At 51.9% G+C, this 27,294-nt stretch overlaps 1 protein-coding gene across 3 annotated transcripts; it reads right to left on the bottom strand.

Moving 5' to 3' along the window:
• SCHIP1 (schwannomin interacting protein 1) lies at positions 1-27,294 on the bottom strand. 3 transcript variants are annotated; one of them, XM_042881024.1, is made up of 7 exons: positions 26,791-27,294; positions 6,452-6,570; positions 4,192-4,309; positions 3,444-3,641; positions 3,047-3,170; positions 2,235-2,328; positions 1-1,934 (listed from the first exon to the last, which is right to left on the bottom strand). In XM_042881024.1, the coding sequence occupies exons 1-7, from the start codon at positions 27,274-27,276 to the stop codon at positions 1,883-1,885; spliced, it is 1,191 nt and encodes a 396-aa protein (XP_042736958.1). In that variant the 5' UTR covers positions 27,277-27,294; the 3' UTR covers positions 1-1,882. The 3 variants fall into 3 exon arrangements, with proteins under 3 accessions (XP_042736958.1, XP_042736960.1, XP_042736959.1); XM_042881026.1 differs by lacking the exon at positions 26,791-27,294 and adding an exon at positions 15,130-15,197; XM_042881025.1 differs by lacking the exon at positions 26,791-27,294 and adding an exon at positions 10,333-10,602.

Genomic DNA, 27,294 nt, shown 5'->3' with positions numbered 1-27,294 from the left:
TTTCTTTCAAAAACATCATTTAATCCATTCATTCCACAGCATTGCCATCGTACACACCTGCATGACACTGCAGTACACTGGACAGAGATCTAAGATGCAATTACCCAGCAATACTATATATATATTTTAAATTACTTTAACTTATTTTTTAGTTAAAAAATCAAACCCTTGAAGATGGACACTCCACTGGCTGTCCTGGTGCTGGGTGCCCACAGGCCTGCTCCCTCCAGAGAATTAAAGGCACTTATCAGTGAGCAGAGCAGCCCACCCCTCCTGCTGAGCATCTCTGCAGTGGGGCTTCAGGCTGAGCCCCCCCATCTGCACCCCATGGGGGGTTGGCCTCACAGGTGAAAGCACAGCACAGGAACACAACAGCAGCAGCTAGCTATCACTGCATGCAGGTACAGCAGCAAGACAACAGGAGATACTGACAAGTGAACACCCCCACTATTATATATATTTATATATATATTTTCTGCATAGATTCCAAAAAAAGCAAATTAAATAAGAGGAGTTTCCATTGCAGGTGAGCACAAGGCACTCCCACCTGAGCCAGCCTTTGCTATTGGAGCAGCACAACGTGGCAAAATGGCCCCAAAATGCTGCGAAATGCCAAGAGAGCTCTCAGCACCTGGCCTGCTTCAGGGGAAGGAGGGGCAGAACAACAATAAGTAAGTGTCAGTTTAATAAAATACATTCGTGGTGGGGGGATGGAATTTGGATGCGTCTCATGCTTTGCTGCAGACACCCTGAATAAGTCGTCAGCCGAGTGCTTTGCTAAGGGGAATCTGTCATGGGGTTGGGGGGAATGAAAATGCGGAAGGCAAAGGTCCCCGCTCCTGGGAGCAGAGCAGGGCAGGGACACAGTGCCCACAGAGCAGGGCACAGCCCCAAGGCAGGGGGGAGCTGCTGCCATATTGCATACATTTCAGATGCTGCTGAAGATTTTTAACATAGATTCTTCTTTCTCTAAATTTCTGACACGGGGGAGTCATTGAGCCATTCAGCGTGGATAATAAAATATAGAAACATCTATGTGTGTGCCTGGGCCTAACAACAGTCACAATATTAGGGCCTGCTGAATGCTAGTATAGAAGAATAGCTTAAGTCCATGTCATACATACATGATGAGCTTACAGGTAAGTAGCTGTACAACAGTCCTGTCTTCTCTGCACAACTGTACGTGCTTGGCTCTTTTTGGTGATGACAAAGGAGGCATTGCACACTGAGTTGGCTGAGTACATCACCGAGTCAACCACCGGCCAACAAAAAGACGTGTCATATGAAACAAGTTTTTAAATGTTTATTTTACATCTTTATACATAAAACTTTCCAGGTAACTCTTTGAAACCCAACTCAATGTTAATAGCACATCTAAAAATGAACGTCAGGTAGTCAACATTCACAAAATGTTGAAAACTGATTAAAATGTACATATTACCGAAGGTTACGACGTCACTACGAGGCAGGCATGTCTTTTGGACTTGTATAGCACCGTCAAGTACAGTCTCTTTATTTAAAACTACAGTGAAGAATAAAAAAGTAGTCAATGGTAAAATATCGTCCAACGTAAAACCTCTAAGCAAACAAAAATAAAGTTAAACTGCCCTCTCTCCTCAGCCATGTTTTATAACGTTATAAGTACTGTACATTTTTCTGTAATAATATTATTAAAACGCCTGATATTGAGTGGCACGAGTAAAAAAAGAAAAAAAATAATTAAAATAAATTAAGAAGCGGAGGCCAATCACCGGACATAAAGCTTCGGACACGACCAAGGACTAACACTGATTTGCTGCGCGCCACTGAGGACATCAGCACGTGTACAGACACAGAAGCGAGGGACAGGCGAGCTCCATCTCTGCTGCCACAGACTCTGGGGTTACTTTGCTGGCATCTTCTCTGCCATGTGCTTCTGCTGGCTCTCGGCATGTCTGGGAAGGAGCAGCCTGGTTATGCGTTGGCAAAAGCATGGAGGTGGGGTAGTGGGACTCTGTAAGCTCACGTCTCCTCCCAGATCCTGCTCTTGTGGGATTGAGGTCACCCACAGCCCAATCCCACCGACCTCCCATGCTACCCGCATCTCACCGTGGTGGTGACAGTCCCCATCACCTCCTGCCACCAATGGGGTTAAGCCATAGGGCTGCTGCATGGACACAGCCCGTTTTTCTGCTGGCTTGGTGGCTTCCAAAGGCTGACAGTGGGGGCAAATGGCCCCTGGACCCCTCCCTCACCTGGTCAGGTCCTCGATGTCCACCAGCATCGCATCCTGCTCCGTGTGCAGCTCATCCCGGATGAGCAGCAGCTGCACCAGCTCCTCGTTCAAGCCTGGGGCCGGAGAGAGAGGAGGAGAGTTCGCGCTGAGCAGGGGGAGGTTTGCAAGGAGAGGAATTTTGCAGTGCTTCAGCCACAGGCATGAGCAGCTCCACATCCCTAGCAGGAGCTGCCAGGAGGGACGGTAATTAACGAACACAAGCAGTTACAGAGTTGCAGAGCAGCCCAATGAATGTTGGGGCTATTTTTGTCCTACAGCCACCTGAGACATTTCCTTTAAGATTAATTAATCATTGATAAGGAAAGGTGGAGATGCCGGGGAATAACCCTGGATTCTTTGGAGAGAGCAAAGACAGATAAGGAGGCAAACGCAAGGATACGTGAGCCATGTTAATGTGCTGCAAGACAGAACATACGAACTCAGTGGTGTCTATTGGACCAGAGGGCTTCTCCACTTCTGGATGCTGCTGAGGCCATGCAGAGCATCATATCAGAAAACAGCCATAAGGCTGCATGAAGCCACAAAACTGGCAGTATTTCTGGCTGCTTTTAGATGCTGAAGCAACGCTACGTTACTGAATGCCCTCTGAATGCTTGATGGATAAAGAAAGCAAAAAGCCAAAGGAGCCAGACCTAGCAAACAGCCCACCTCCAGCAGCTCTCCTCTATGGTTCCATTCCTGTACATTTATCAGTGTTTTTACATATATAAAATATATATATCCTGAAGTAGACGGTGCTTGCTAAAGGATAATTAAACAAAGAACACTTACTTTCTATCTGTGAGTGAAGATCATTGACTATCACTTGTAGCTGCCCAATTGTCATGTCTCTTAGGTCGGCGGGTTTTAAGTTCCTTTTCATCAGGCATTCGCTTATATGAGGCATATGTGGGAGCTGGAAATGAATTTTCATCTGTTTAATTCTTTTTCTCTGAATTACCCATATTTCTGCACAGCACCAGTTTGCCCAGACACATCCCCCCCTGCAAACACCCATTTGTGGCTACACTGAGACTACCAAAGCATCTGCCAGCACTCAGTGCAGGCCTTCAGCCTCAGCTGGGAGGTCGTAACACAGCACTGAGCTCCGTGCTTCCCCCTCTCCTCTCCTGCTCCCATAACACCCAGGGCAGAGGGATGAAGGGCCATTGCATCGGCCAGCACTCACCAGATCCGCCACCGGAGATTTCTTCCTGTTCTGCTTCTCCACCTCCACCTGCATTTTGGCCATGGGCTTTGCCATAGCCAAGGCCATTTTGGCTTCAGCTTGGAGTTTCTTTTGCCTGGTGAGAAAATCCATGTCATCGAGGGACTCGGACTCCTCCTCGGTCGTGTCTCTGTCGGAGTAGGAAGAGCTCTGCTTGCTCTAGGGAAGCAGACACGCACCGTTACAGCCCGGCACCGCCGCCGCGGGGACAGAGCAGAGGAGCTGACCTGCAGCTTCACACCCTCTGCATGCACACAGAGGGGTTCATTTCTACAGGCAAGGTGAAGATTACAGGGTTGGCTGGCTTTTTTTTTCTTTTTTTTTTTTTTTACATCAAACTCATTTCTTGATTGGCTCTTCTGAGTATTAGCAGCCACTTGAGCACTTTAGATGGAGCCAAACAGATCGATAAGTGCCTAATGGACAAGCTGGTTAAGCTGGAGGAAAGCCCACCACGGGTCTGGGGCCTCTGTGTTGTATCCATGAAGGAAAAAAGGAGTGGAGAGCTGATAGGAGCCGACACCACTCTGCACCCATTACTGCTCTGACAGAGCACAGAGAAAGGAAGGGCAGGAGAAGGGCAATGTCCCTTGAGTGCAACCCCCCCTGCAGCGGGTCTGTCCTGTAATAGCAATGTGCCAGCTGCTCTGGGCTTCAGTGCCTCAGCAGTTCTCATTATGGCCCATGTGAGATGAGCCACCAGACCTACCATGGGTGACAAAGGTGTGTCCAGGCTGGTTTCTGTCTTGCTGTCATCAGCATCGCTGTCCTTATCACTGCCACTGTCGTTCACAAAACAGATCTGCAGGTTCATCCCGCTCTGGAGTCTGCAGGGAGGAGAGGTGACAATGGGGATGGGGATGGGCAATACGTAATGGCAGATCTGTGATGCACAACACTCTGCTTGGCCTCATTGGCCCCACAGGCAGCAGCACCCAATGCCTGGGTCGGAGGTGACAATTCCCACATAGCATTAGGAAGTGACAGCTCAGACTGAAAACTCATCAGCTCCACCATGACAGTGCCTCTACCACCATCTACTGCTGAACAGCAGAAATACCCACAACACTGCAGAGCTTCAACATTGCGGCCATGAAACACCATGTGCTGACCAAAAGGATTTACTGAGGGCTGTCCCAAGGCTGCTTGTGGCACTATGGCATCTCATGGGCACTCCTCAGCAGAGCCCTGCCCAGCTTTTGCTCCACCACGTGCTGTCCATGCTAAGTACCAGCGTGCAATGAGGAAGAGGAGCAGCACAGCCCTGAGCATGGTGCAATGCAGGTTTGCAGCAGGGCTCCTTGCCTCTCACACTGCACTCCTTTTTCTATATTCAAGTTCCAAATGATCCTTTGGGGGCAGCTCTGTTGCCTTTCCTGTGCTCCATCACCACGTGTCCACGCTGGGAGAGGCCCATACATACACAGGCTCTGCAATAAGGGGGCTTATATTGGTCCTCACACCAAACACACTTATTTTAGTGGTATTTTTTTAATTCATTATTGCTATACAACAGATAGCATTAACACATGAGCTTTGGAGCCAGGCTCAGTGAACACAGCGCCCAGGTTGGGGAGCAGGACACAGCTTTTGCTTGGCTTCAAACTGCATTATGCAGAAAGGGAAGAGTAAGTGCAAATCAGGGTCTGTGGGACACCTGCATTTCAAGAGCATGACCGAAATGCCTGACCCACACTCATCCTAACAGAGAGGCAGATGAGGCACCTCTGGGAGCACCAGAACATTAGAAACGGAGGATGCTGACTGCATTGTAAAAATCCTGGATTAAAATGGTGCACAGCTGGGAAAGCAGCGACCGGCCTCGAAAGGAATCCAGGAAACATCCTGTGGGACACAGCTGGACGTGGAGCCCTTCCCTGTGAGCAAGCACCAGCTGTTCACAGTGACAGCAAGCACAGGCTGCAGCAGCCCAGCTCTCCCACTGCCTCCTCCATGGCCCCGTGTGATGAGCATGGAACCCCTGACTCAATATGCAGTGTGCTCTGCTGCAAAAAAAAAGGATGCAACAGCACGAGGAAGCATCCTGTGCTTGCCCTCAGGGCACTGGGACAAGGAGACTGGGAGCACTGTGGTGGAGCAGTGGGGACCGCCAGCCTCTCCTGGATGTCCTGACCCATGCAGTGCATACCAGTGCTCTGTCTGGACTATAAATACAAACAAAATGCTGCAGCATCCAGGTACGTTTGGTGTTTTCTCATGTTATGGCTGCCCAGCCCTGCTGCAGGATGTTAATTAGTCCTGCCCTGTAATTACAAGACAGCAGTTACCGCTTGAGCTGTAACCACACAGAGCACAACTTTCCTTTTCAGATGCACTGTGGTTCAGTTGCATTTTACAGTCTCACCTCCATGCTGCCCTAGTAGGATTCCCCCTGGTTTTATGCCTCTCCCAGGTTTCTTCCTCCCTGCCCCACATCTGCCCACAGCACAGAAGGCACTCGAGCTACCCAGGATCCACCCTGGCTGCTCAGTGCAGCGTGAAACATGCAACCAACAGAGCCCAACTGGTGACCAGTATGAAACAGGCGGCCACCTCTTGAACCACTAGAGGAAGATGCTCTTCCACAAACCAACAGTTCTGTTTTTAACCAGCTTTCATAGGATCACAGAATAGGTTGTGTTGCAAGGGACCTCTGAAAGCCATCGGTCCCACTGCCCACTATGCACAGGGACATCCAAACTCCATCAGTGCTCAGAGCCCAGCCCTCACTGCGGGTGCCTGGAGGGACTGGGCAGCCACCCCTCTGGGCAGGCTGTTCCCAAGGCACTTGGGTTTGTTGAACCTCATGAGGTTCTCCTGGGCCCCGTCGTTCACCATGCTAACCCAGCAATAAGACCAAGCTCTCTGCTGCTTTGGATGTGCACATTTCAACAGGAATTCAGACACACAACTCCTTGGCCAACCCCACCAAGCAGCCCAGCCTCCACTCGCCCCGCAGCCCTGCGTACCTGGAGGACAGGCTGGGCTTGCCGCTCTTACTGCAGCCGGTGTAGAGCCCTGGGCCATCGTCGAAGAAGCTGCCAAGAGCCAACTTCTGCCTGATGGACTCACGCTCATTCTTTTGAGCCTGCAGGGGAAGGAATGCAGGAGAGGTGCCATCAAATTACCAAGGTTTGAAGAATGCATTCACAGAGAGGCGTTTTTTTGAGTAAGGTTAGGCTATGGGATGGATTGGAACGGGTCACCGATCCACGGCTGTGCAGTCAGCGTGCAATAAATGAGAACCACAGATCTGTACCCCAAATCAACAGCAGTACTGCGCTGGTGTCTGTCGGCAATGGATGACAGGAAGGGAAAGTAAGGGCAGAAGGAACATTTGGAAGCCCTCAAACATTTCATTTTAAAGTAACATGTAACAGCTGATCAGGAATACAGCAAATGAATATGTACCATCAAAAGAAAATGTACCAGGCAGCATCCACAGCACTAACATAGCCCAGTGCCTCAAATTCTGCCTAAACAACGCACCTTTATCTGACAGAGGGAAGTGACAAATAATGAAATGTAAATTATTAACGTAAAATAGCTAATCATTTAATCTAACCCCAGTGCTGACAACCTACATTACAGCATCGCGCTGCCCATTATGTTGTCAATCTCTTACCAAAATACATACTTTATTTGTAATCTAACTCCTTTGCCACTGCTACAAATAATTCAGAGCAATGAAAACAACGCCCAGAGCATCGAGGGGCATTGAATTTTCAAGTTGTTCCCTGTTTTCTTTTTGTATATTATTTACTGACGACGCTCCTGGTAGCACACCACCCCTTTGGGAATGCAGGAAAGGAGCCACTATTTTGAAGAGCAGGCCAAAATGAGATGAAGCAGTGACACAAAACCCAAGGAAAACAATTTTTGTGCTACTCACTGCACCCCTGGGCATTGCTGCCACACTGGGCATGTGATGGGTGAAAAAGATGGAAGAAACACCAGTAAATGTCCATGGTGCACCTTTTCCTCTGAAGAAAAAATCACAGAATCATATGGTTATGATGGTTATCATATTAATGGTTGGGTTGGAAGGCACCTCCAGCATCACCCAGTTCCAACCTCCCTGCTGTGGGCTGGGTGCCCCCACCAGATCAAGCTGCCCACGGTTCTATCCAGCTTGGCCTCCAACACCTCCATGATGGAGCCCTTCTCTGCCAGGGGCCCGACCTCTGAGCTCAGCTGCCTCCAAGCACCAGATGGGCACATCCCCACAGCACCTTCGTGTTTCATGATACCATGGATGCTTCTCTTCCCACCCAAAGGACCCTTTCTATCCCATCTCCGTGCCCAGACATTTCCATCTCCCACCAGAAGCCAGGGGCTGCAGCACAGGGCCGTGCATTCCCTGCACACCAGCCCTACCTCCAACACGTGCTGAAAATCACTCCACATTAAAACACACACGAATGCAGACTGCTCCCGCATGTTTTCCCTTATAGATGGAGCTCTCTCCACACCCGTTGTAATTTTGCTCCACGTCCCACTGCGGCTGCAGCTGCTCCCAGTCTGACATCTGTACATTTAATCAATGTGCCATTTGTCTGCTCCACCAGGCCATTACCAGGGATACGAAATAATGCTATTCCCAGTCCTGAGCTCAGCACATCCCATCTTATAGAACAGACCCAGCATAATGACCGTAAAGAAATGGAGAGTCCTATTTGTTATGATAAAATAGGGAACGGTTACTAAGAAATAGAATATACCTAAGGGAACCAGACTTTATGCTGTAGATAAATTACCCGCCAGCTGCTCGATGCATCCTGAACCGGGCACTGAAAACTGGAAATTGAGAAGGAAAATTGCATGTGGTTTTTCTGACTATCAAATATACTCAGTTTGTATATAAAAAATAATGCATGGAATAAAAAGTACAGGTACTAGCAAGGAAAATGTAAAACCATGTTATATTTAAATGTGCATTTTGACATCGCATCCCTCAGCTCTGCCCTGGCATCAGCTGGGCAGTGAGCCTCCTCAGGGGGTTAAAAAAAACAACAAAATAATTAAAAAAAAGATGGGGTTGAGAAACAGGAAAAAGATCTGGAAAAGATTAAAAAAAAACCCTGTAAAGTTGTGAATTGATGAAGATTCATGCATTACAAAGGGCAGTGCTCTGGGACTCTTGTTTGGAGGACACAAGCTCGGGATCCCCGTGTCATGCTGTGTGGGCCCTTTCTTGGCCATCCCAATTCTATGGGGGCTGCTTGGCCCACTGGCTGCTCACACCACTGGCAGCAGCGCCCACATTGCTGCCTGACCCACTTTATCTCCTACTGACCTATTTTGTCATCTATTTCCTTCTGCATATACACAACACTGAGTGAGCAAGGAACAGTTCAATCCTTGGTCTGTACGGACACTTGCCATCCACAAGGCGTACCACAAAAAGCCCCTCTTTGGCCAACACCCCTGATTTGCCCCACTGATACTTCATCCCCACGCAATCCCCATCCGTCAGGCTGTCCCCTGCTGACCTGTGCATGGATGGGAACCACGAGATTTCTGCTGATTTCTGAGAAATGAGAAGAGCCCCCAGCGCATCGCCCACGCCGTATTATTGGCGTCACTGGAGAATTAAGAGCTGGGCTGCTCCACTCACCCGCTCTGCATGCAGGACGCGGTATTAGCAGCCTTTATGCATTACAGACGTCACTCAGAAGAGCAAATAAAAGTGCACATCAAATATTTATCTGCAACTCAGGTGCCGCAGCAATCTCCCAGGCTCCGCGTTGCACTTTGGAACCATCCAACATTAACAGCCCTCCATTAACAGCGGACAACAGCGACATTTCTGGAGCTGTACTGATCGATACCAAGGGCTGAGCAGCAGGCATGGCTGGTCTGTGAGCCGCCCAGAGTGCTTGGGAGGGAACAGCACAACAAATTCACAGAACCATTAGGTTTGGGAAAGACCTCCGAGATTCCCAACCCAACAGCAGCCCACCCCACCGTGCCCACAGCTCTCAGTGCCACATCCCCCCAGCTCTGAACTCCCCGTAAGGGATGGTGACCCCACAACTCCCTGGGCAGCTGTGCCACTGCCCAATTACTCATACAGAGAAGAATCTGTTCCTAATATCAATTTGGTGCAACTTAAGGCCATTACCTCTTGTCCAAGAACTGCAGGTAAATGAATGCCTGGAGGGCAGTGCTGCTCCCATCCAGCCAAGGGGTTTAACCCCTTGGTTAAAATAAAAGCCTATGGGGGCCATCAGTGGACATCACCCCACTGCTGTGGAGCTGCCTGGTCCCTGCAGCCACACCACGGAGGCTATTTTTGCCAGGGACTGTCATTACCAGCCATGGACAATTACTATATTTAAAGTCCTAGACCCGTACACAGCACCCTTTTTTACTTCTGTGCAGTACAAAGGCTATGATTGGATTCACCAGCAGAAATTATAATTATGCAACACTTGTTTTTGTACGGCCGGGTTTGCTAGAAAAACACAAAATGCTCATCGTCTCTCAAGCCATGTGGCACGGAGCCCAAGAAATGCCAGCTCTCCTGGTCTGAGGAGGTGTCTGGGAACGCCCCTGGGGACAAGCTGTGACGAGGACACACAGAGGGGACAGTTCTGCCACATCACACCAGGGAGAGGGCATCCATGGTTAAAGGCAGCGGTGGGGCACGAGCATCCAGCGCAAAGTGGCCACGCGTGCAGCCCCACTGTGCAGCCTCATGCGTGCAGCCCCATGCCCGAGCACAGAGTTCTGAGCAGGTCTGCCCTCTCTGCAGCCCTGTACGTGCAGCCCCACGCCCCGTGCACGCCGCCTGGCAGCACCCATCCATGCGGAGCACGCTGACAAAAGGCCCCTTTTTGTCTCCTACCTTTTTATAATTCCCCTCCACATCCCGCGCGGATGCCTGCCCGATGATGTCACCCATTCCATCACCAGCCCCGCTCATGGCCCCGTTCCCCGGCTGCTCCCCGTGGGCACATCTCCGCTCGCCGCGGCCGTGGCACTGGGATCGCTGCTCGCTGCTCCCCGCGGGCGCAGGCCTTGCCCTAATAAAGTCAAAGCTGCGGGCAGGCAGCAGAGCGGGACCGGGAGAGGAAAGCTGAGGGCTTCCTGCAGCCACTGGCAGCGCCGGGTAAAAATAGCCCCAAGTGCTGCACAAGGGCAGGAAAAATCCCGGTGTCTGATGTCAGAGCCACAACCTCCGACAGTGAAGTGATTGCAAAGCGGAGCTCGCCTCCGATATCAGCTTCCCTAGAGAGCTGCTTCTGGGCTCTAAGAGTTTTTTCGGGTTCCTAGGAAGTAACCAACAGGACCCAAGTGGTATTTTATGCACAGCTCAGACCCCACCGCCCTCCCCAAGCACTCACAGGGCCGCAGCCCTTATCTCCCCCAGCCAGAAGCTCGGGGACCATGCAGGGGATCCTCCAGGCTATGGGGTTTGCGTCCTGTTGGGCCAATGCAGCACATCAACAGCAGCACTGCTCCTCGGTGTGGCAGAGGAATGCCCTCAGCAGCCCCACAGTGACAGATCCCAGTGCCACCACTCCTCTTTTCAAAGGCACATTGCCTTGAGTTTGCTGGCTCCGATCACCCACAGGTTAACCACCACGACATTACCCCATCCTGAAGTTTCAGGGGAGAAATAATAACAGCAGCAGTACAGGGCACCACTTAATCCCATTGCTTTTCCAGGACACGCAGCTCTCTGCATGCCTCATTCTTTCTGCTTCCCCTCCACCGCTGACTCACTGTGTCATTTCCCAGTGCTGCTAAATTTAACCTCCCCTGCTGACAATGGGGTCCCTGAGTTGGCAGTGATAACATCTCCAGTTCTCAGCCCAGCTCTGTGCACAACACAATGCTGCTGCACGCACCGGCCCTCCGTCTCTTCAAGGAAAAGGTTTTTGTTTTTAAATACTGCAAACGCTCAGACATCGCAGACTCGCTGTTAGGGTTGGGGAAGACCTTTCAGATGCCCGACTGACAGCCCGCCACCCTTGTGCTCAGGATCTCCTCCAACACACAGCAGGGGTTGCAATGGGCCCCTGGGTTCTGCCCTGCAGATATGTGGTGGAACAGGAGGAGATGGGAGAGACCTCCTCCAGGTCAGAGGATCACAGAACCATTCAGGTTGGAAAAGAGCTCTGAGATCTCCAACCCAACACAGCGCCACCATGCCCACATCCCTCAGTGCCACATCCCTGCAGTTCTGGAGCACCTCTGGGGATGCAGTGACCCCACTGCTCCTTGGGCAGCAGTTCCAACAGCATTTGGAGAACAAATGCTTCCCAATATCCAACCTGACCCTCCCCTGGGGCAGTGGGAGGTCCTACCTCTGGTCACCTATAATGATAATATGGTAACCCACGTCACAAGAAAGTTCTGCTAAAGGGAAGCAGGCAGTGCAGCATCTCTCCCCGGATACATTTCCTCTCCCTGCCACAACAGCAGCATCATAAATCTGAGAAACAAACCCCGCAGAGTGGAGGAAGGGCTTTGGGCATGCAGTCTAACACTATTCCATTGGCCCTGACACCACCTCACTGCTCACTGCAGCCTTCATGCCCCCCGTCTTGCCCTCCAGGCTGGGATGCAGCCCCGCACCAGGATGCCCCACGCAGGAGGAACATCTCAGTGCAACCCACAGATGCTGTCCCACCCTGTCCCTGGTGACAACCTCCATTCCACAGCATCTTTTTGCAAAGCTGTGGGCACCGTCAGCAGCGGGTTCCTCCTGGGGAAGGATGCAGACGTCAGATTGCATCAGCTGTGAGCCAGCTCCATGGTTACAGCACTGCTGAGTGTAAGGGGAGTGCTGTTAGAAGCAGCCGGAGCCACCTGAGGCTGCTCTGCTTTTTATAGCACCGAAGGAGAAGTTAATACAGGAGTATGTGGGGCTGCGTGGCCCCAGTGCAGGGCTGGGGGCTGCTGGGATAGGGTGGCAGCCTCTGGATCTGCCCAGGCAAGGTGAGGGATTGGGCTGCTTCATTGCTCATGGACAAGCAAGGAGCTAAATTAAACCATGCCATGCCTATGTAACGCTGGTTTGTGTCAATGCAAAGCCCAAAATGATTCTGATGCTTGTTCCACTGGGAGAGGGAACCACCACCATCCCATTCTGCTCAGCATCAGCTTCCAAATGCTGCTGTCATTGAGTTGTCAGAGAAGAAACCTAAATTTCCTGTGAACTAAAACAACTCACTGCAGATTGGGGAATGACGCTGACCCTTCCCACCCGGGCTTTAGCACATCCCATGCTCCCAATGTATTTTGTAGAGCATTCTTGGGATCAGACCGAATGAGAAAGCCCTCAGCCTGCTTTCCAGAACGCAGCCTTTGTTCTGTGCCATGGCTCTGGGAGCAGCAGGCAGCTGGTGTTGTATGGCCCATGTGGGGCTTCTTCTCAAAGGCCCATTGTATGAACTCCAAGCAGACCAAGGGCCAGGTCCTGCACCCCACTCACAACCCCATGCATTGCTGTGGGTGTGGAGCAGAGCTGAGAGCTGCACGGAAAGAAGGGAGCTGGGGTGGTGGTCAGCAGCAGCTGAACAGAAGCCAGCAGTGTGCCCAGGTGGGAAGAAGCCAAGAAGTCTTGTCAAATGATAGGAGGAAAAAAAAAAAACAACGGAGCCCGGAACAAAATATTTGACACAGGAAAATAAATCAGCATAAAACAGAAAAGGAAATAACTAAGAAGTTTCTTTTTGTTTATACTTGGGTTACTTGCAGCCTTCGGGCTGCGTGTCCTCATTTGGTTGCTCAGAGGTTTCCAAAGGGCATTCCTCTATCAGATCTTAGAAATTCCCCTCTGATGGAGGCAGACTCCTAGTAGGGCTGGCAGTGCGCAGCGTTGGAGCATGCAGGCAGCCTCAGGGCAGAGCTTGGAGCCTCCTGAGCACAGAGAACCCAAAGGAGAGCAAAAGGAAGAGTGCAAGGACAGCAGGTTCCCAGGCCACCACCCTCTGGTGCTCGGGTCAGAGCTTTTCTGCTGAATGTCCCTAGGGCAAACATGTCCCCAGCCTCTCTCCACGCGCTGGCTCACTCCTCTATTTGCTCTGCAGCTCTCCTAAATCCCCAGGAGCTGCAGTGAGCAGTTTGAGCAGGGATGTGAGGAACACGGGCAGGCATGGCTGCCCCATCCCCAGCTCTGATGGTTCCCAGATGGAACCACAACCTGGCATTCACGTTTGGCTTTTGGGCTAATGAGCCAGCGGGGGTAGGAAGGTTGTGGGACAGATTGCACTGAGTGAGAATGCACTCCCCAGGATCTGCATTCCTTCTGCCTTTTTCTGTCTTCATATTTACTGTTCCGGAGGAGAGAGACCGGCTCAATGGAAGCAGATCAAATGCAGCAGCACTACTGCAGTGCAATGAAACATCAGCACATAGGGATGCTGCCAGGCCAGCACCAGGCACTGCTTGCCATGCACCATGCACTGCCCACAGGGCACCGTGTGCCCACTGCCCCGAGATGCGCAGCATCTCAGCAAACGTGCCAGGAAACATCCCCTGCCCACAGACAATGGCCCCATTTATAATGGCAGGGGAGCAACAGGCTTGTAGCTGCAGAACAACCAGCTTCCCTCCAGCAGAGATCAAAAAAACAGCTTTTTTTTTTTTTTTCTTTTTTTTTCCAAAGGAGCTAAAAAGGGAAATCCATTTCCAGAAGCACTTGCTGCAACGAAAAGCATCCACTGAAAAACTGCCTGAATTACCCCTACACACAGATATATACACTGATATCATTTCCCTCCATGGTACCTTTACCAATAAGAGATGTTTAGCCTTAAGATGAAGCCTGACTTCAGAGGAACGCCGCAGCTGAGCTGCTGCCCTGCACAGCCCCTCTCCCAAGGCCCAGCTCCGCTGCTGGGAATGCTGCTAGGCCGTTCTGCAACACGCCCTGCACCGCACGTACGCACTGCTGAGTGCTGCTGTAGTGCAGGGGATGCTCACATGGACCAACCCAGCCCCAAACGCTGCCCTTCCCCAAGCAGGTGCACCCACAGCAGCACCGACCCTCTTGGCACACAGCAACGGAGGCACAACAAGAATCGTAGAGTCATCGAGTCATTCAGCTTGGCAAAGAGCTCTGAGCCCATCGAACCCAATGCCTGCACGGCACCAAACCACAGCTGCAGGTGCCGCATCCACAGCAGGATGCCGGGCTCCCACTGCCCGACGAGGCGGGGGTCCAGCACCCCACCGCAGCCCCGTTCCTCATTGAGCAGTGCAACATAACGCCTTTAGAAATCGTTCTCTCCCGCAGAGATACGGGGCCGCGCGGGGCCGGCGGATCGCACGCACTCACCCGGAGCAGCTTCATCAGCGGCGGGGCTGCGGGCGCGCTGCGGGGCGGGCTGACGGCGGGGCCGGAGCATCCCCGAGCCGTGCCGCGCCGCTCAGCCCCACCGCGGCTCTCACTGCGGCTGCGAGCATCACATGGCGAGCACAAAGCCCGGCCCGACCGCGGCTCCTCCACAAAGGCTGCCGCAGAGCGCTCCCCGCGGCTCCGTTTCCCCGCGCCTCCCGCAAATCCTTATAGAAAAAAAAAACAAACAAACCCAAAACAAACAAACAAAAAAAAACAAAACCAAAAAAACACAACCAAACCAAACCCGCCACAACAAACCCGCGTCCTCCCCCCGGCCCCGCGGCCCCTCACCCGGTAGGCGCAGTTTTCCTGCAGGACCATCTCCGAGCATCCCGCGGCTGCTAAGATGGACGCTGCCGCCCGGCCCCGCCTGCTCCGCCGGGCGCGGGGGGGTTGGAGGGGGGGCGCAGGGCTCGGCTGCTTCCCGCACCGCGCGGCCCCGCAGCGCCTCCCGCAGCGCACAGCCGGGGCCGCCCGCGGCACGCAGTGCCAGCACGGAACACCCAAGGCCGAAGCGTCCCAAGGCCTGCGGGGATCGAACACCCAATGAGTGCCCTTATCCCTGGGGGGGCTCAGGGCCAGGCTGGATGGGGCTTTGGGCAGCCTCAGCCGGTCCCTTCCAGCCCAATCATTCCAGAGTTCCATCATCTTTAGGGCCCCTTGAAATCCAACTATTCCACAGCTCTATCTTCCTTATGGCCCCTTGAAATCCAACCATTCCACAGCTCTATGATCTTTGATGCCCCTTCCAACCCAACCATGCCGTGGCTCTGTGATTGCTCTGCAGAGGTTTTCTGCAGGGTGATGGCTTGCTGCTCTTTGCAGGTGGCTTCATCGCCTCTCCAAAATAACACTATAAGATAGCAAACATCTCCCACAAGCTCAGGCCAGACACACATGAGGGAACAAAACCCCCACTTTGCTTTCTATTGTAGAAGTCTCAATAGGAAAAACTGCAAAGAACAGAGGAACAAGTTAGCAATTCTCTGCCTTCACAGCCTGTGGGTGCTGGGTCCTCACTGAGCACCATTACCTCAGTTTGGATTCACCACTCACCCTCTGGGGGCTGACAGCTGCCCCACAGCCCCACCTGCAAGTGTCTGGGGCACTGCTGGCTGTGAGAATACAGCAGCTCCCACACTCCAGCCCTGCCTTCTGCTGGGCATGGCTCACCCCCAAAATGGCCACTGCCCCCCATACCAACACTGCCCAGAGATGAGCTCACAGCTCGAGGATCCTAAACGCAACATGGCTTTATTCTGCAGTACCAGCTATTGCCTGCTCCTCCTCGCAGCCAGCTGTGAGGTTCCAGAATGTAAATGACTGCAGAGGCACTTGCTCCCAGATTGGATTCCTGAACCAGATGTGCCTGCAGAAAAATTGGCCTTTGTAGAAAAACAGCTCTGCCCAGCTCTGCTGGCTCCTCCTCCATGCTAGAGTGCATGCAGGGGGAGATAACAGCAATCTGCAGCTTCACCAGGAGTGGAAATGGAGATGGTAGGAAAAGAACTATGGGAACTCATGGGATAAGGTTCAAAAACGAAGGACAAATGCACCAAGTGACCCAAACAAGGCTTCCTCCTGCGTCTGCAAAGCGCCCCCTTCACTGAGGTGGGGCTTCCCAAACATCAGCATTTAAACATTCACTTTCAGCACAGCACACACCTTGGGCTTGGTGTGGAAAAGTACAGTGAGCTCAGAACAGCACCCTGTGCACCTCGTCTCCAATGTCAGCCATTGGGCACATCACAAGGGAAACTCACAGCCCTGAGCCCTCTCCCCCATTGCTCCCTCTGGATGCTCTGCAGAGGGTTTGGGACGTGGGGAGATCCAAAAAGAAGGGAAAAGTGGCTTTACCAGGCACACTGCCCATAGTCAATCACCAGGATGTCATCAGTTACTACAGAACCACTAAGGTTGGAAAAGACCTGAGAAATGAAGGGGCAATCACCTGGTGGCACCAGTGCTGGGGGAAAAGACATCACGTCTGAGTCCTGCACATCCCCAGCCCTCCCACAGCCATCCCCATGCGGGGGAAACATCCTCACACATAACCACAGGATGTGGGGGGGCACATCCCCACCTCCATGGGAAGGAAGTGAGCCATGCGGGTGAGCAGCGGGCAGGAAGCCGTGGCCGGTCCATCCCAGCGCACTCCTCTCTTCCCACAGCCCCATGCAGTGATCAGCACACACCCTGTGCTGCCTGCTGACCCCAGCCCTATAAAACAGGGACACAGACCTGCTCCCATCCGCCCAGCTGGGAATTACACGGGGCATCACGGGATTTCATCTTTATTTGCTAGCGATTTACTAGGAGTTATGGGTTTAGCTCCTCTTTAAGCCAAGCTAAAGCTTCCCAGGGTTTAAATCTAGCAAGAAAGAAAAAAAAAAAAAGATTATATTTTAATCGGTTAATACTAGAAATCTCCTTGGAAAGGGGAACATTTGTTTGGATTACATTCATGTCTAATGCTCTGGACTATTACTTCTTTCTTCTTTCTCGAGGGAGGGCGATGCTGAGCAGCATTCCACCCCCTGGGACGTGCCACTCCTCCCTGGGAGCAGATAATCACACTCACAGCCCAGGCCACAGCTACCCAGGAGGTGATGGAGTCACCATCCCTCTGAGGGTCGTGGTTTAGTGGGAAATACAGGTGGATGATTGGATCAGGTGATCTTGGAGGTCTTTTCCAACCTTGGTGGTTCTACGATTCCCATTCCCTCCAGTAAACCACCAACAATTTCACCCCAGTGTTACAGTGCTGTCAGTACCCTGGAATGCCATGGGGTGATTGCAGGCACTCAAAGCTTTTTGGTGGTCCAACAGGAAAAACCACACAGCCAACAACCTCCAGACATCCCACCTGTATCAGCTCGCAGATACAGCTGCATGGCCCTAGTTTGCAATGGTGCCATTAATCAGCTGGCTCACACGTGCTTAATAGAGGATTTACAAATAGCCTGATGATTAGTAGGTACGATCTCCCACCAGCTTTTTGCTGCTCATGAATGGAGAACCAATTCTCCATTCTAATGAGCACAGTGAGATAGCAACTGAAGAGCTATGGCTGCCTCCCCACGGTTGTATTTATGTCCTTAAGGATAAGCTGCTCCTTTGGAAATGCGAGAGTCACATTATGCAAAATGCTATGGAGAGCACGAGCCCTTCAGTAGAACAATATACAACTGCAAGATTTTGTATTAATATAAATAAATTAGCACGTTACAGCCCACTTTGCTCTGCAGTGCTATTTCTGTCCTGTTCAGGAGAGGATTTGTAGCAAACTCCATTGGCACACATAACATTCAGTGTTTGTGTATAGACACACACAGTGCAGGCCTGATGCTCACAGCATGGCGAAATTTTGGGGACTCAGCCCCAGCACCTCCTCTGTGCATCCTCTCACCCAGCACAAACCCAACGCAGCACCAAGCCCAAGTCAAAGCCACCCAACACCACAGCCAGGAGATGGGCTGCGCCCGCCTCCTCTGCAATAAATCACCCAACTTCAATGAATTACCCAACCTGCAATAAGTTACAGAAGTCCATTGACCAGAAATGATTGTTTTTCCTTTTCATGTCCTTCAGGGCAGCTTCTGCTGTCACAAAGTCTTCTAGGACAGCACTTGGAACAGCACCGTGTGAGAAGGAGGAAGGGAAGGGGAAGAATGAGACACATCTCCCCAGTGATGACGAAGAGCCATGCGGCCTTCAGCTTCCCCAAACAGACACAAGGGGCTGCATGGGAACATCTATGAGCAGAAACCCCACATCCTGTGCTCTGGGTCCGTGTGCTTCCAACAAAGAACTTGGAATTCCAGCCTGGCCATGCGGGAGCACAGACACAACCTGTGCTTATATGTTGTCTTTAGTACAGTGCTCTGTGCTGCCAGTCATCAATGAGTCCCCTGAGCCCATAGGTGAGACAGAACAGCATGTGAGGATGGTGCTGGCATCACTCTGGAACTGTTCTGGGGTTATCATAGAAAGGTTTGAGTTGGAAGGGAACCTTAAAGGCCATCAGTCCCACTCCCTGCAGTGAACAGGAACACCACATCTCCATCAGTGCTCAGGGACCTTGAAATGGGTTTACCCTGGGGTTGTTCCAGTACCAGTCACCCGGAGCCACCTGCCCCACTCCCAGCCAAATGTGTGCAAAAAGACTCAATTAGGAAAGTGCAGGCTGAAGAATTCCACAGACCACAACCCCATGTCACCCAAAATTCAAAGCTTCTCTGTCAAACGCAGCCAAATCCAACACAAACACGCCGAGACACAGGGCAGAAACAGGCAGCTGGGGACTTCGGTGCCCACAGCAAAGCCTAGCAGAAATCTATGTTTTTTCTTTTTTTTTTTTTTCCTTCCTTTCCTATTTTTGGTCTACTTGTACCACTCACAAAGCCACCAGCAGCAGCTCTGCAGCTCCCTGTCCACACACAGGTCTCCCAGCTGCACCTCCGGGTTGATGCAGTGGGAGAGCAGAGTGAAGCTCTCACCACAGCGAGGGCAGAGAGGCTGAGCACAGGGATGGAAAATGCTAAAAATACCAGTAATGGTAAGGGTGGGTCCCAGTTAGTCATGCAGTGCAGGAGCTGCAGCCGGCACGGGGCAGCTCCATATAAGAGCAAAGGAGCGATGCTCGCCTCGTAAATCAGATTTGTCACCCTCCCTTTGGCTGTGAGCTTTGCCTTCCAGTGAGCCCAGCTCTGGGAGCCCTCTGCTTTTAGCAGTTCCACAGCAGGGCTCATCTCAGCCTCCTCCTGTAACTGCAATCACAGCAATGCGCTCCCAAGCCAACAGCACAGAACTGCTGCCTGTGCTCTATGCAGGGCACCTGTCTATCCAGGAGCTCTCTGAGCAGAAAACAAAGCCCAAATGACATTCATTCCTCCAGCCCCCTGCTTTTGCACACCAACCCAAGCTTTGGGAACACCACAGTTATCATAGAATCCTAGAATGGCCTGGGTTGCACAGGAGCAAACTGCTCATCCGGTTCCAACCCCTGCTGTGTGCAGGTCACCAACCAGCAGCCCAGGCTGCCCAGAGCCACATCCAGCCTGGCCTTGAATGCCTGCAGGGATGGGGCATCCACAGCCTCCTTGGGCAACCTGTGCCAGTGCATCACCACCCTCTGAGTGAAAAAAGATTCCAATATGCCCATATCACCCCTGTCCCTGTGCAACTGTGGGCTCAATTCCACCTCTGAGAGCAATTAGCAAGCATACAATACACAGTGTATCATAGAACCATTAAGGTTGGGGAAGCCCTCTAGGATTCTCATCCCAACCCACCCCACCATGCCCAATGCCCACATCCCCATGGTTCCAAACACCTGCACGGATGGTGATCCCACCACTCTGCACAGTCTGTGCCAATGCATCACCTCTCCATTTCCTAACATCCAGCCTGACCATGTGCTACGGACAACACCAGGCACTGCCTAGGCATAGAGGCTTGCAGTATGGCTCTGAGCGTGCAGTGACAGCACCAAGGCTCGTGCTTCTCTATCAGCTGTAATTAACTCTGCATGCACTCATCTGAGCTGCCCCCTTTCCTTGAGGAAAAAAGAAGAAAAAAAAAAAGATGAGCATTTAGCATTTGTATCCATTTGTTTTTCCAAGAACTTTCACATTCTTCTTTTCTCTGCTTTGCTTTGCTGCAGCACGACATAAATCATTTTGTTAGAGCTGTCTGCCCAGGGCAAGGCTGGAGCCAGTGATGAACACAGAGCCTTCACCTAACACAGAATCCTATTTCACGAGGTGCAGGTGAAAAGCGGGCACAGAGCTCAGCATCCTGCCATGTCCTTGTCACATTGCTCCAGAACTCACTCAGCCCTTCAGCAAAATGACCCTCATGGGAAAAAAAACCCAAACCCAACCCAAAAGTGCCTTCCTCAGGAGAAAAAAAACAAAACAAGGCCCCTTCATGGCTAGCTGGTGATTTGAAGAAACACAAGGAGAGGAAGCAGCAGAAGAAAGCAGAGCCTCACCAGCTTGTGTCAGCCCTTGTTAAGCTATCAGAGATGGGCACCAATGCAAATGCACAGCATAGAAAACTCAGTAAGGAGCATCAATCACAGATTACTTGTTCTTAAACCGCTGAGATCAGTTTATCACCCCATTCCTGGTGGGAAGGAAAACAAAACATGATGGCCCCACACAGCCCAAGCACAGAACTCTGCTACTTCCCCAAGTCCCTCTTTAATAAATTCAGTATGGGAGTTACATTAAATAAAAAAATGTACATTAAATTTTTAATAACTCACTAAAAGCATTTCAATCCCCTACAGACCACACATATTACCAGTTTTGGTGTTCATAAAGAATTAAGCACTGCCATACAGTTCTCTCTCAGTTTTTCCCAGCATTGCCACCTACCAACCGAGAGCAGTAAATCTCATTCCTGCACCTTTCCCTTTTCTTTCCTTTTTCCTTTTCCTCCCTCTTCCCTTTTATTTTTCCCCTCTCTTCCTTTCTCATTTCCCCTTTCCCTTTTCCTTTCCCATTTCTCCTTTCCCTTCCTTTTTCCCTTTTCTTTCTCCTCTCAGTTTCCTCTTTCCTTTTCCTTTCTTTCCCTTTCCATTCTCCTCTCATTTTTCCTTTCAATTCCTCTTTCCTTTCCCCTTCTCCTTTCTTTTCCTTCCATCCCCCCCCCCCCCATTGCCATTATTTCTTCCACCTCACGCAAGCACTTGGCTTTCATTCTAACAAAGCATGGACAGGTTGAAAGAAATGGCTTTAGTGCAATTTTCTCATTTAAAGGCGACCCATAGATCACTGAGCAGGAAGCTGAAATTGGTGGAATAAATAAGATCTACTGCTGCTGTGACGCAAATGACTCCATAGGCATGATGGGGAAAGACAAAGTGGGTGAAAGTGACACAAGTACTTGAAAAAGCTGAAAACCCTTGATGACAACAGCTATTACAGAGCAATCCTGCCTCAGGGAACAACTCAGCTCAGGTAGCACGGGAGCTCACTGCCATCAGAGCTGTTAGTGCTTTGCTCACAGAAGTGGGATAGATTTGGCAAAACACGGCACAACACAGGGAAGCTCCTCCGCTTCCCATTTATCCTTAAGGTGACAGAGTAAATCTCAAGCATCCTTCACAGGATGCAAGGTCCCCATGCAACCACTGCGCTACTCTGGGGCTCCTGCAGGATGGATGCTGGATCACAAAAAGGGCAGAGGCATCTCCATGGCTCAGGCTTCAGCCCTGCATTCACTGCTTAATATATTTTACTCCCTCTGCTCTGTGCCCATGAGAGGCTGGGGCTCAGCACTCATTCCCAAAAGGCTCTGCCATCAGCAATGGCAGCCGGCCCACAGCTCACCCAGATGCTCCTCTGCAGATCCTGAATGCATTTGGTGTGTACTGAATAAACACTTGACTCTTCCTGTGCTTTTTAATACACTCTGCCTATAATTTCTCTCTTCACACACACTGCTATTACACACACACCATCCCTGAGTGTTGCTGCAGAAGCTATGGTTCTTCAGCAGTCAAATTAACACGTTTTGCACAGCACAGGCCAATTCTGAGAACTGGAAAACTCTAACTCTCCTGCTTAGCACACACAGTATGCAAGAAAATGAACGGGGCTGTGGGGTTACACTGCAAAACTAATTCACACCAATCATTGCATGACCTCCCCAAAAGCTCTCCTCTCTCTTCAGAAATCTTCAGTCTTTGCTGCCCATTACACCCAATACCCCAAATACTCTTAAAACGTACCCACGGATCTTCGAACGGGCAGCACCACAAATGGCACTTTTTAAAGATCTCACAGAATCATCCAATCAATAAGGTTGGAAAAGACCTCCAGGATCACCAAGCTCAACCCCCGCCCCCCCCCCCCCCCCACACACACACACCCACTGCCCACATCCCTCAGTGCCACAACCCCACAGCTCTGAACACCGCCAGGGATGGTGACCCCACCACCCCCAGGGCAGCTGTGCCACTGCATCACCGCTCTTTTGGAGAACAAACCTTTCCTAATATCCAACCTGGAAGTTCGCTGCTGCCTGCATTGCAACAAGCACTCCCACAGCCCCACTTTCTCAGTCTGAATTGGAGATTTCTGCACACCATAAGGAACAGCCACTTACCAGGCGGCCGGGCAGCTTGCTGGCATCCATAACAGAGCTCTTCCCATCACATCAACTCTCAGATAAAGGAGAATTGTTCATCAAAAAGGCATCTGCACACTGTCACCCCACATATTTAGCATTTTCTTTAATGACAGCCTTTGCAGCACCGACAGAGGCAGCTTGTAGAGTTTTTACTTAAGATTGTTAATTACGATCATTTTGCTTGGACCAGTTTCAGCCCCAGCAAACACGCATCTCCCCCGTTTGTGTAATTACAAATGTGCTTCCAGAACCAAGCTCGTCAGTGCACCTACAGCTGTCTTCTGAGCTGACTGACAGGGCACACTTTGGCAGAACCATTAACACCCTGCCAGCCTCATCTGACCTTTGAGCTGGGTGGAAAGTGGCCGAAGTACGACACAGTCACCTTGTTGTGTTTTGTCACCAGGCGTGTCCGAGGCACCACGTGTGGAAGGTCAGCCCCTGTTCAACCCAGTGACAGGATTTCCTATGGCTGAAGGGCTTGTGCTCCTCATCAACACAAACAAGCTGCCTCTGGAGTACCCCTCCTAGCCAAACAGCCCCATTCCCTTCTTTGGGTGCCGAAGAAGGAATTTAATCACAGAATCATAAGATGGCTGGGTTGGAAGGGACCTTAAAGATAACAGAACCATGGGATGGTTGAGTTGGAAGGGATCTTACAGATCATAGAACCATGGGATGGTTGGGTTGGAAAGAACCTTAAAGATCATAGAACCATGGGATGGTTGGGTTGGAAGGGACTTCAAAGATCATAGAACCATGGGATGGTTGGGTTGGAAAGAACCTTAAAGATCATAGAACCATGGGATGGTTGGGTTGGAAGGTCCTTAAAGCCCCCCCCCAATCTCACCCTCTGTCACAGGCTGGCTACCCCCTGCTACATCAGGCTGCCCCACTCAGCCCAGCCCTGAGCACCCCTAGTGATGGGGCACCCACAGCTCTGGGCAGCAGTGCCAGGGCCTCATCTTCCTAACCTTCAACCGAAATCTCTCATCTTTTAGTTTAAAGCCATTCTCTCTTGTCCTCTTACTATCAGACCATGTAAAAAGTCTCTCTGCCTCCTGTTGATCATCTCCCTTTAGGTACTGGGGGCCTGCAGTGAGGCCCCCCTGCAGCCTTCTCTTCTCCAGGCTGAACAAGCCCAGCTCCCTCAGCTTTTCCTCCTAGGAGAGGTGCTCCAGCTGATAAATAAGAGAGCCCAGGCACCCTGCTGTCAGGTGTGTGAGGAGGTCTGGCAGGGCTTCTACATCACAGGAATGACAGAAATGCAATTCCCCTCAAGCCACAAGTTTGATTTTGAAAACGAGTGTGTCAGAAGTGAAAGTTCAGACAGCTCTTGTCTGGGGAAATGCCTGCTGGGACGAGGAACCCAACGCTTTAAGAAGGCTCAGTCAAGCATCTATGACTTAAAGTGAGAACAACCTCGCTGCCCACCTCACCAAGCAAACATTTGCTCCCTAAATGCTGGAGGCAGAGCACACCGGCAGGCAGGAGCTCTGCACTGCACTCCCACTGAACTCAGCCAGCAGACACAGGGCCAGACCCCACCAGGACAGCCACTGAATCATTCCAGGATTTAATCCTGGACCACAGACTGTACTTTGAATCCATCTCTCTGGGCATCCAGCCACGGTGAACCACAGCTGGGAGCAGAGCAGAGCCCTGCGCCCGTCTCCTCTAAATCAAGACAGCCTCGAGAGCCAAACGTTTCAGAAGGAAACACATTTAACTTCCTAACACAACTATGTTCAGCACAATGCAGGACCCATAAGCTGGAGGCGAGGCACAGGCCTGGGCAAGCTGTGCTGATACACAACGTGTCTTGTGTCCTGCCAAAGGGACCACAGACCTCGAGGCTGCAGGAAAAGCTGCTATCACTGCTGCCTGCATCGAGCCTCCTCCACAGAGCACAGTCCATTCAGCAGTGCCATCCATCTTCTGACTGCCACAGGCTCTGAAGTGGCAAGCTGGTTGGCCAAGCCATTTCCTTGCCCAACAAGTTTAACTGACTATGGAATCTGCAGATGTTATTCTTTGGAAAATACATGCTATTGATTGTAATCACCATCCTCGGAGATGCAATGGAAAGAGTATTAAAACCATCGATGCTGATTTTGATTTTATTAGAACCATTAGTGAAATGGTGAGCAGCAAAGTCCTGCTTCCTGCACAGCTCCCAAGCGCCGTAAATCACAGCACAGCACATCTGTTGTGCTCCTGGTACAGCTGTGGGCCGGGGCTGGGATGGGGAACAGCAGTGGGGGCAGAAATGGGATTGCTTCTCCAGGAGTGGATGGATGTTCCTTTAAAGATTCATTCTTTGAAACGTCACAGAGCCTCAGGAAGGAGCCGGGCCCAGGCTGGGCAGAGCTATGGCACAGCCAGCACCCACAGCAGTGCTGGGTATGGCATGGTGACTCAGGTCACAGCTGGCTCCTGGAGCACAATGACACCAACTCACTGCAACTGCCCACAGCAGAAAGAATTTCCTACTGCCCCAACACGAATTGCTCAGGATTTTGTTCTCAACGTCTACACTGGATTCCTGTTCACATAAACCAGCTGAAGAAATGCTCCCATTCAAAACAACAGCTGTTGCTCACTGTGCCCCTGTTAACGAAATCATCTTACACTGCACCAACCAAGGCCTCCTCACGCTGAAATCTCTCTTTTCTCAAGTGCGTTCTCGCCGCTGGAGAAAACCAACCCCTCTCCCCCCTGCCTGCTTTCACTTCACCATATTCACGTTTCCAAACATTTGGGTTTCCAGCAGGATGAGAAAACACAAACAGTGAGATGCTGAACTTTAGGAAAACATCATGGTAAGGGATGGTTTGGGTTGGAAGGCACTTCAAAGATCATCGACTTCCAACCCCTGCCACAGGCTGCTGCCAAACACTACATCAGACACTGGATCTGGTCGCCCAGAAACCTCACAGTTCTACCACCAGACCACACATCCCTCCCAACCCAGGAGCCTGCAGTCTCTGTGCAGACAGAGAAACACATCTGGGCAGAGTTCCTCAGGTGAGCCCTCCCCTTGCTAAGCACATCACCGCAGGCAATGAGTTTCCAGCAGTGCTGCTGCTTCCGGCAGCTCAGGGCAGCAGGAGTTCATCAGATAGCACAGAAAGCCTCCAAGCCACAAAAACGAGCTTTCTTTCTTTCTTTCTTTCTTTTTTTAAAGCTGACTTTCTTTCTGCACAGAAAGCAGCTATTAGGGACGTTACCTGTCCCCAAGCACTGAGGCTCCCCAGCTCAGGCCCTGGGCACAGCGCCCCGCACCGCTGCTGTCACACTCATCCATGAGCCATTCACCATGCCCAAGACCCACCCACATTTTTCAGCAATTAGTTGTAATTCGAGGATTTCGGGGAAAATCCCCTACCTCTCCGAGCCAGATGACTTCACAGGATGCGAGGGCTTGGAACGCCTTAACAAAACCCGAACCAGGCGGGGAAGCTGCGGGCTGTGGGCGAGGCGCACCGCGGGGCTCCTGCGCTGCGTTCCGGAGGTTCCCTCGAATTCAACCCCGATGGAAAAGTCCCAAGGAGCGCTCGGCCACTCCGGCGGCTCGAGTCATGCGCGAATTCTACCCGACTTTGTCTGCGGATGACGCGACCGTGGAAACAATTCGCGGCGTTTCCCCATGAAAGCACGCTCGTTAGGCTTTGCGGCTCAGCCGGATCCACACCGGCGCCCGGCTCAGCCGGCGGGAAGGCCGCCCGGCATCACCCCAGACCCAACGCACAACCCCAGGGATGCTCCGCGAAGTTGCGCTCCCTCCCCCCCGCCCCGCTCCCCACTCACCGAGGCGGGGTTGGCCCTCTGACCACGCTCCTTCTCCCGGCACTGCAGCCCCGCCAGGTGCCTCTCCAGGGCCGCCCAGTCCATGGCGGGCGGCTGCGGTTCCCGGGGGGGTTGAGCCGTTCCCCCGCCCCGCCGCGCCCGCCGCCCGCCCGGCCCCGGCGCCCCTCCGCCGTTCCGCCGCTGCTGCTGTTTCGGGGGCGGCGGGCGGTGGTGCGACCGCGGGCGAGGAGCGGCGGAGCGCTGCGGGGAGCGGCGGAGGGCGGGAGCGGCGGGGAGGGCATCGGCGGGGCCCGGGCAGCGGGGAGGCAGGTAGGCGGCTTCGTCGTCTTCGTCGTCGTCCTCCTCTTCTTCCGAATCGTCGTCCAGCGCCGCCAGGTCTAAGCTGCTGGGGGACGGCGAGGACTTGCAGTCGGAGCACGGAGTCACTTTGCTGGAGTTGGACTCCGAGCTGGAGCGGCTGCTGCCGGCGTCGCTGCCTAAATCCATGCCATCCTCCCGGGAATC

The sequence above is a fragment of the Lagopus leucura genome, unplaced genomic scaffold, assembly GCF_019238085.1.
Source record: "Lagopus leucura isolate 7727_CA_CO unplaced genomic scaffold, USGS_WTPT01 Super-Scaffold_100029, whole genome shotgun sequence".
In the NCBI taxonomy this organism is placed as follows: domain Eukaryota; kingdom Metazoa; phylum Chordata; class Aves; order Galliformes; family Phasianidae; genus Lagopus; species Lagopus leucura.
Note: the sequence above shows the minus strand (reverse complement) of the source record. Positions and strands in the feature narration are given on the sequence as shown.

Excerpts from the sequence above, each read along its gene's own strand:
- SCHIP1 (XM_042881024.1), bottom strand. The coding sequence starts at position 27,276 with ATGGATTTAGGCAGCGACGCCGGCAGCAGCCGCTCCAGCTCGGAGTCC. Across the intron at positions 6,571-26,790 it reads AGAGGGCCAACCCCGCCTCG|GCTCAAAAGAATGAGCGTGA; the intron begins GTGAGTGGGGAG and ends CTTCCCCTGCAG. Across the intron at positions 3,171-3,443 it reads AATCTCCGGTGGCGGATCTG|CTCCCACATATGCCTCATAT; the intron begins GTGAGTGCTGGC and ends ATTCATTTCCAG.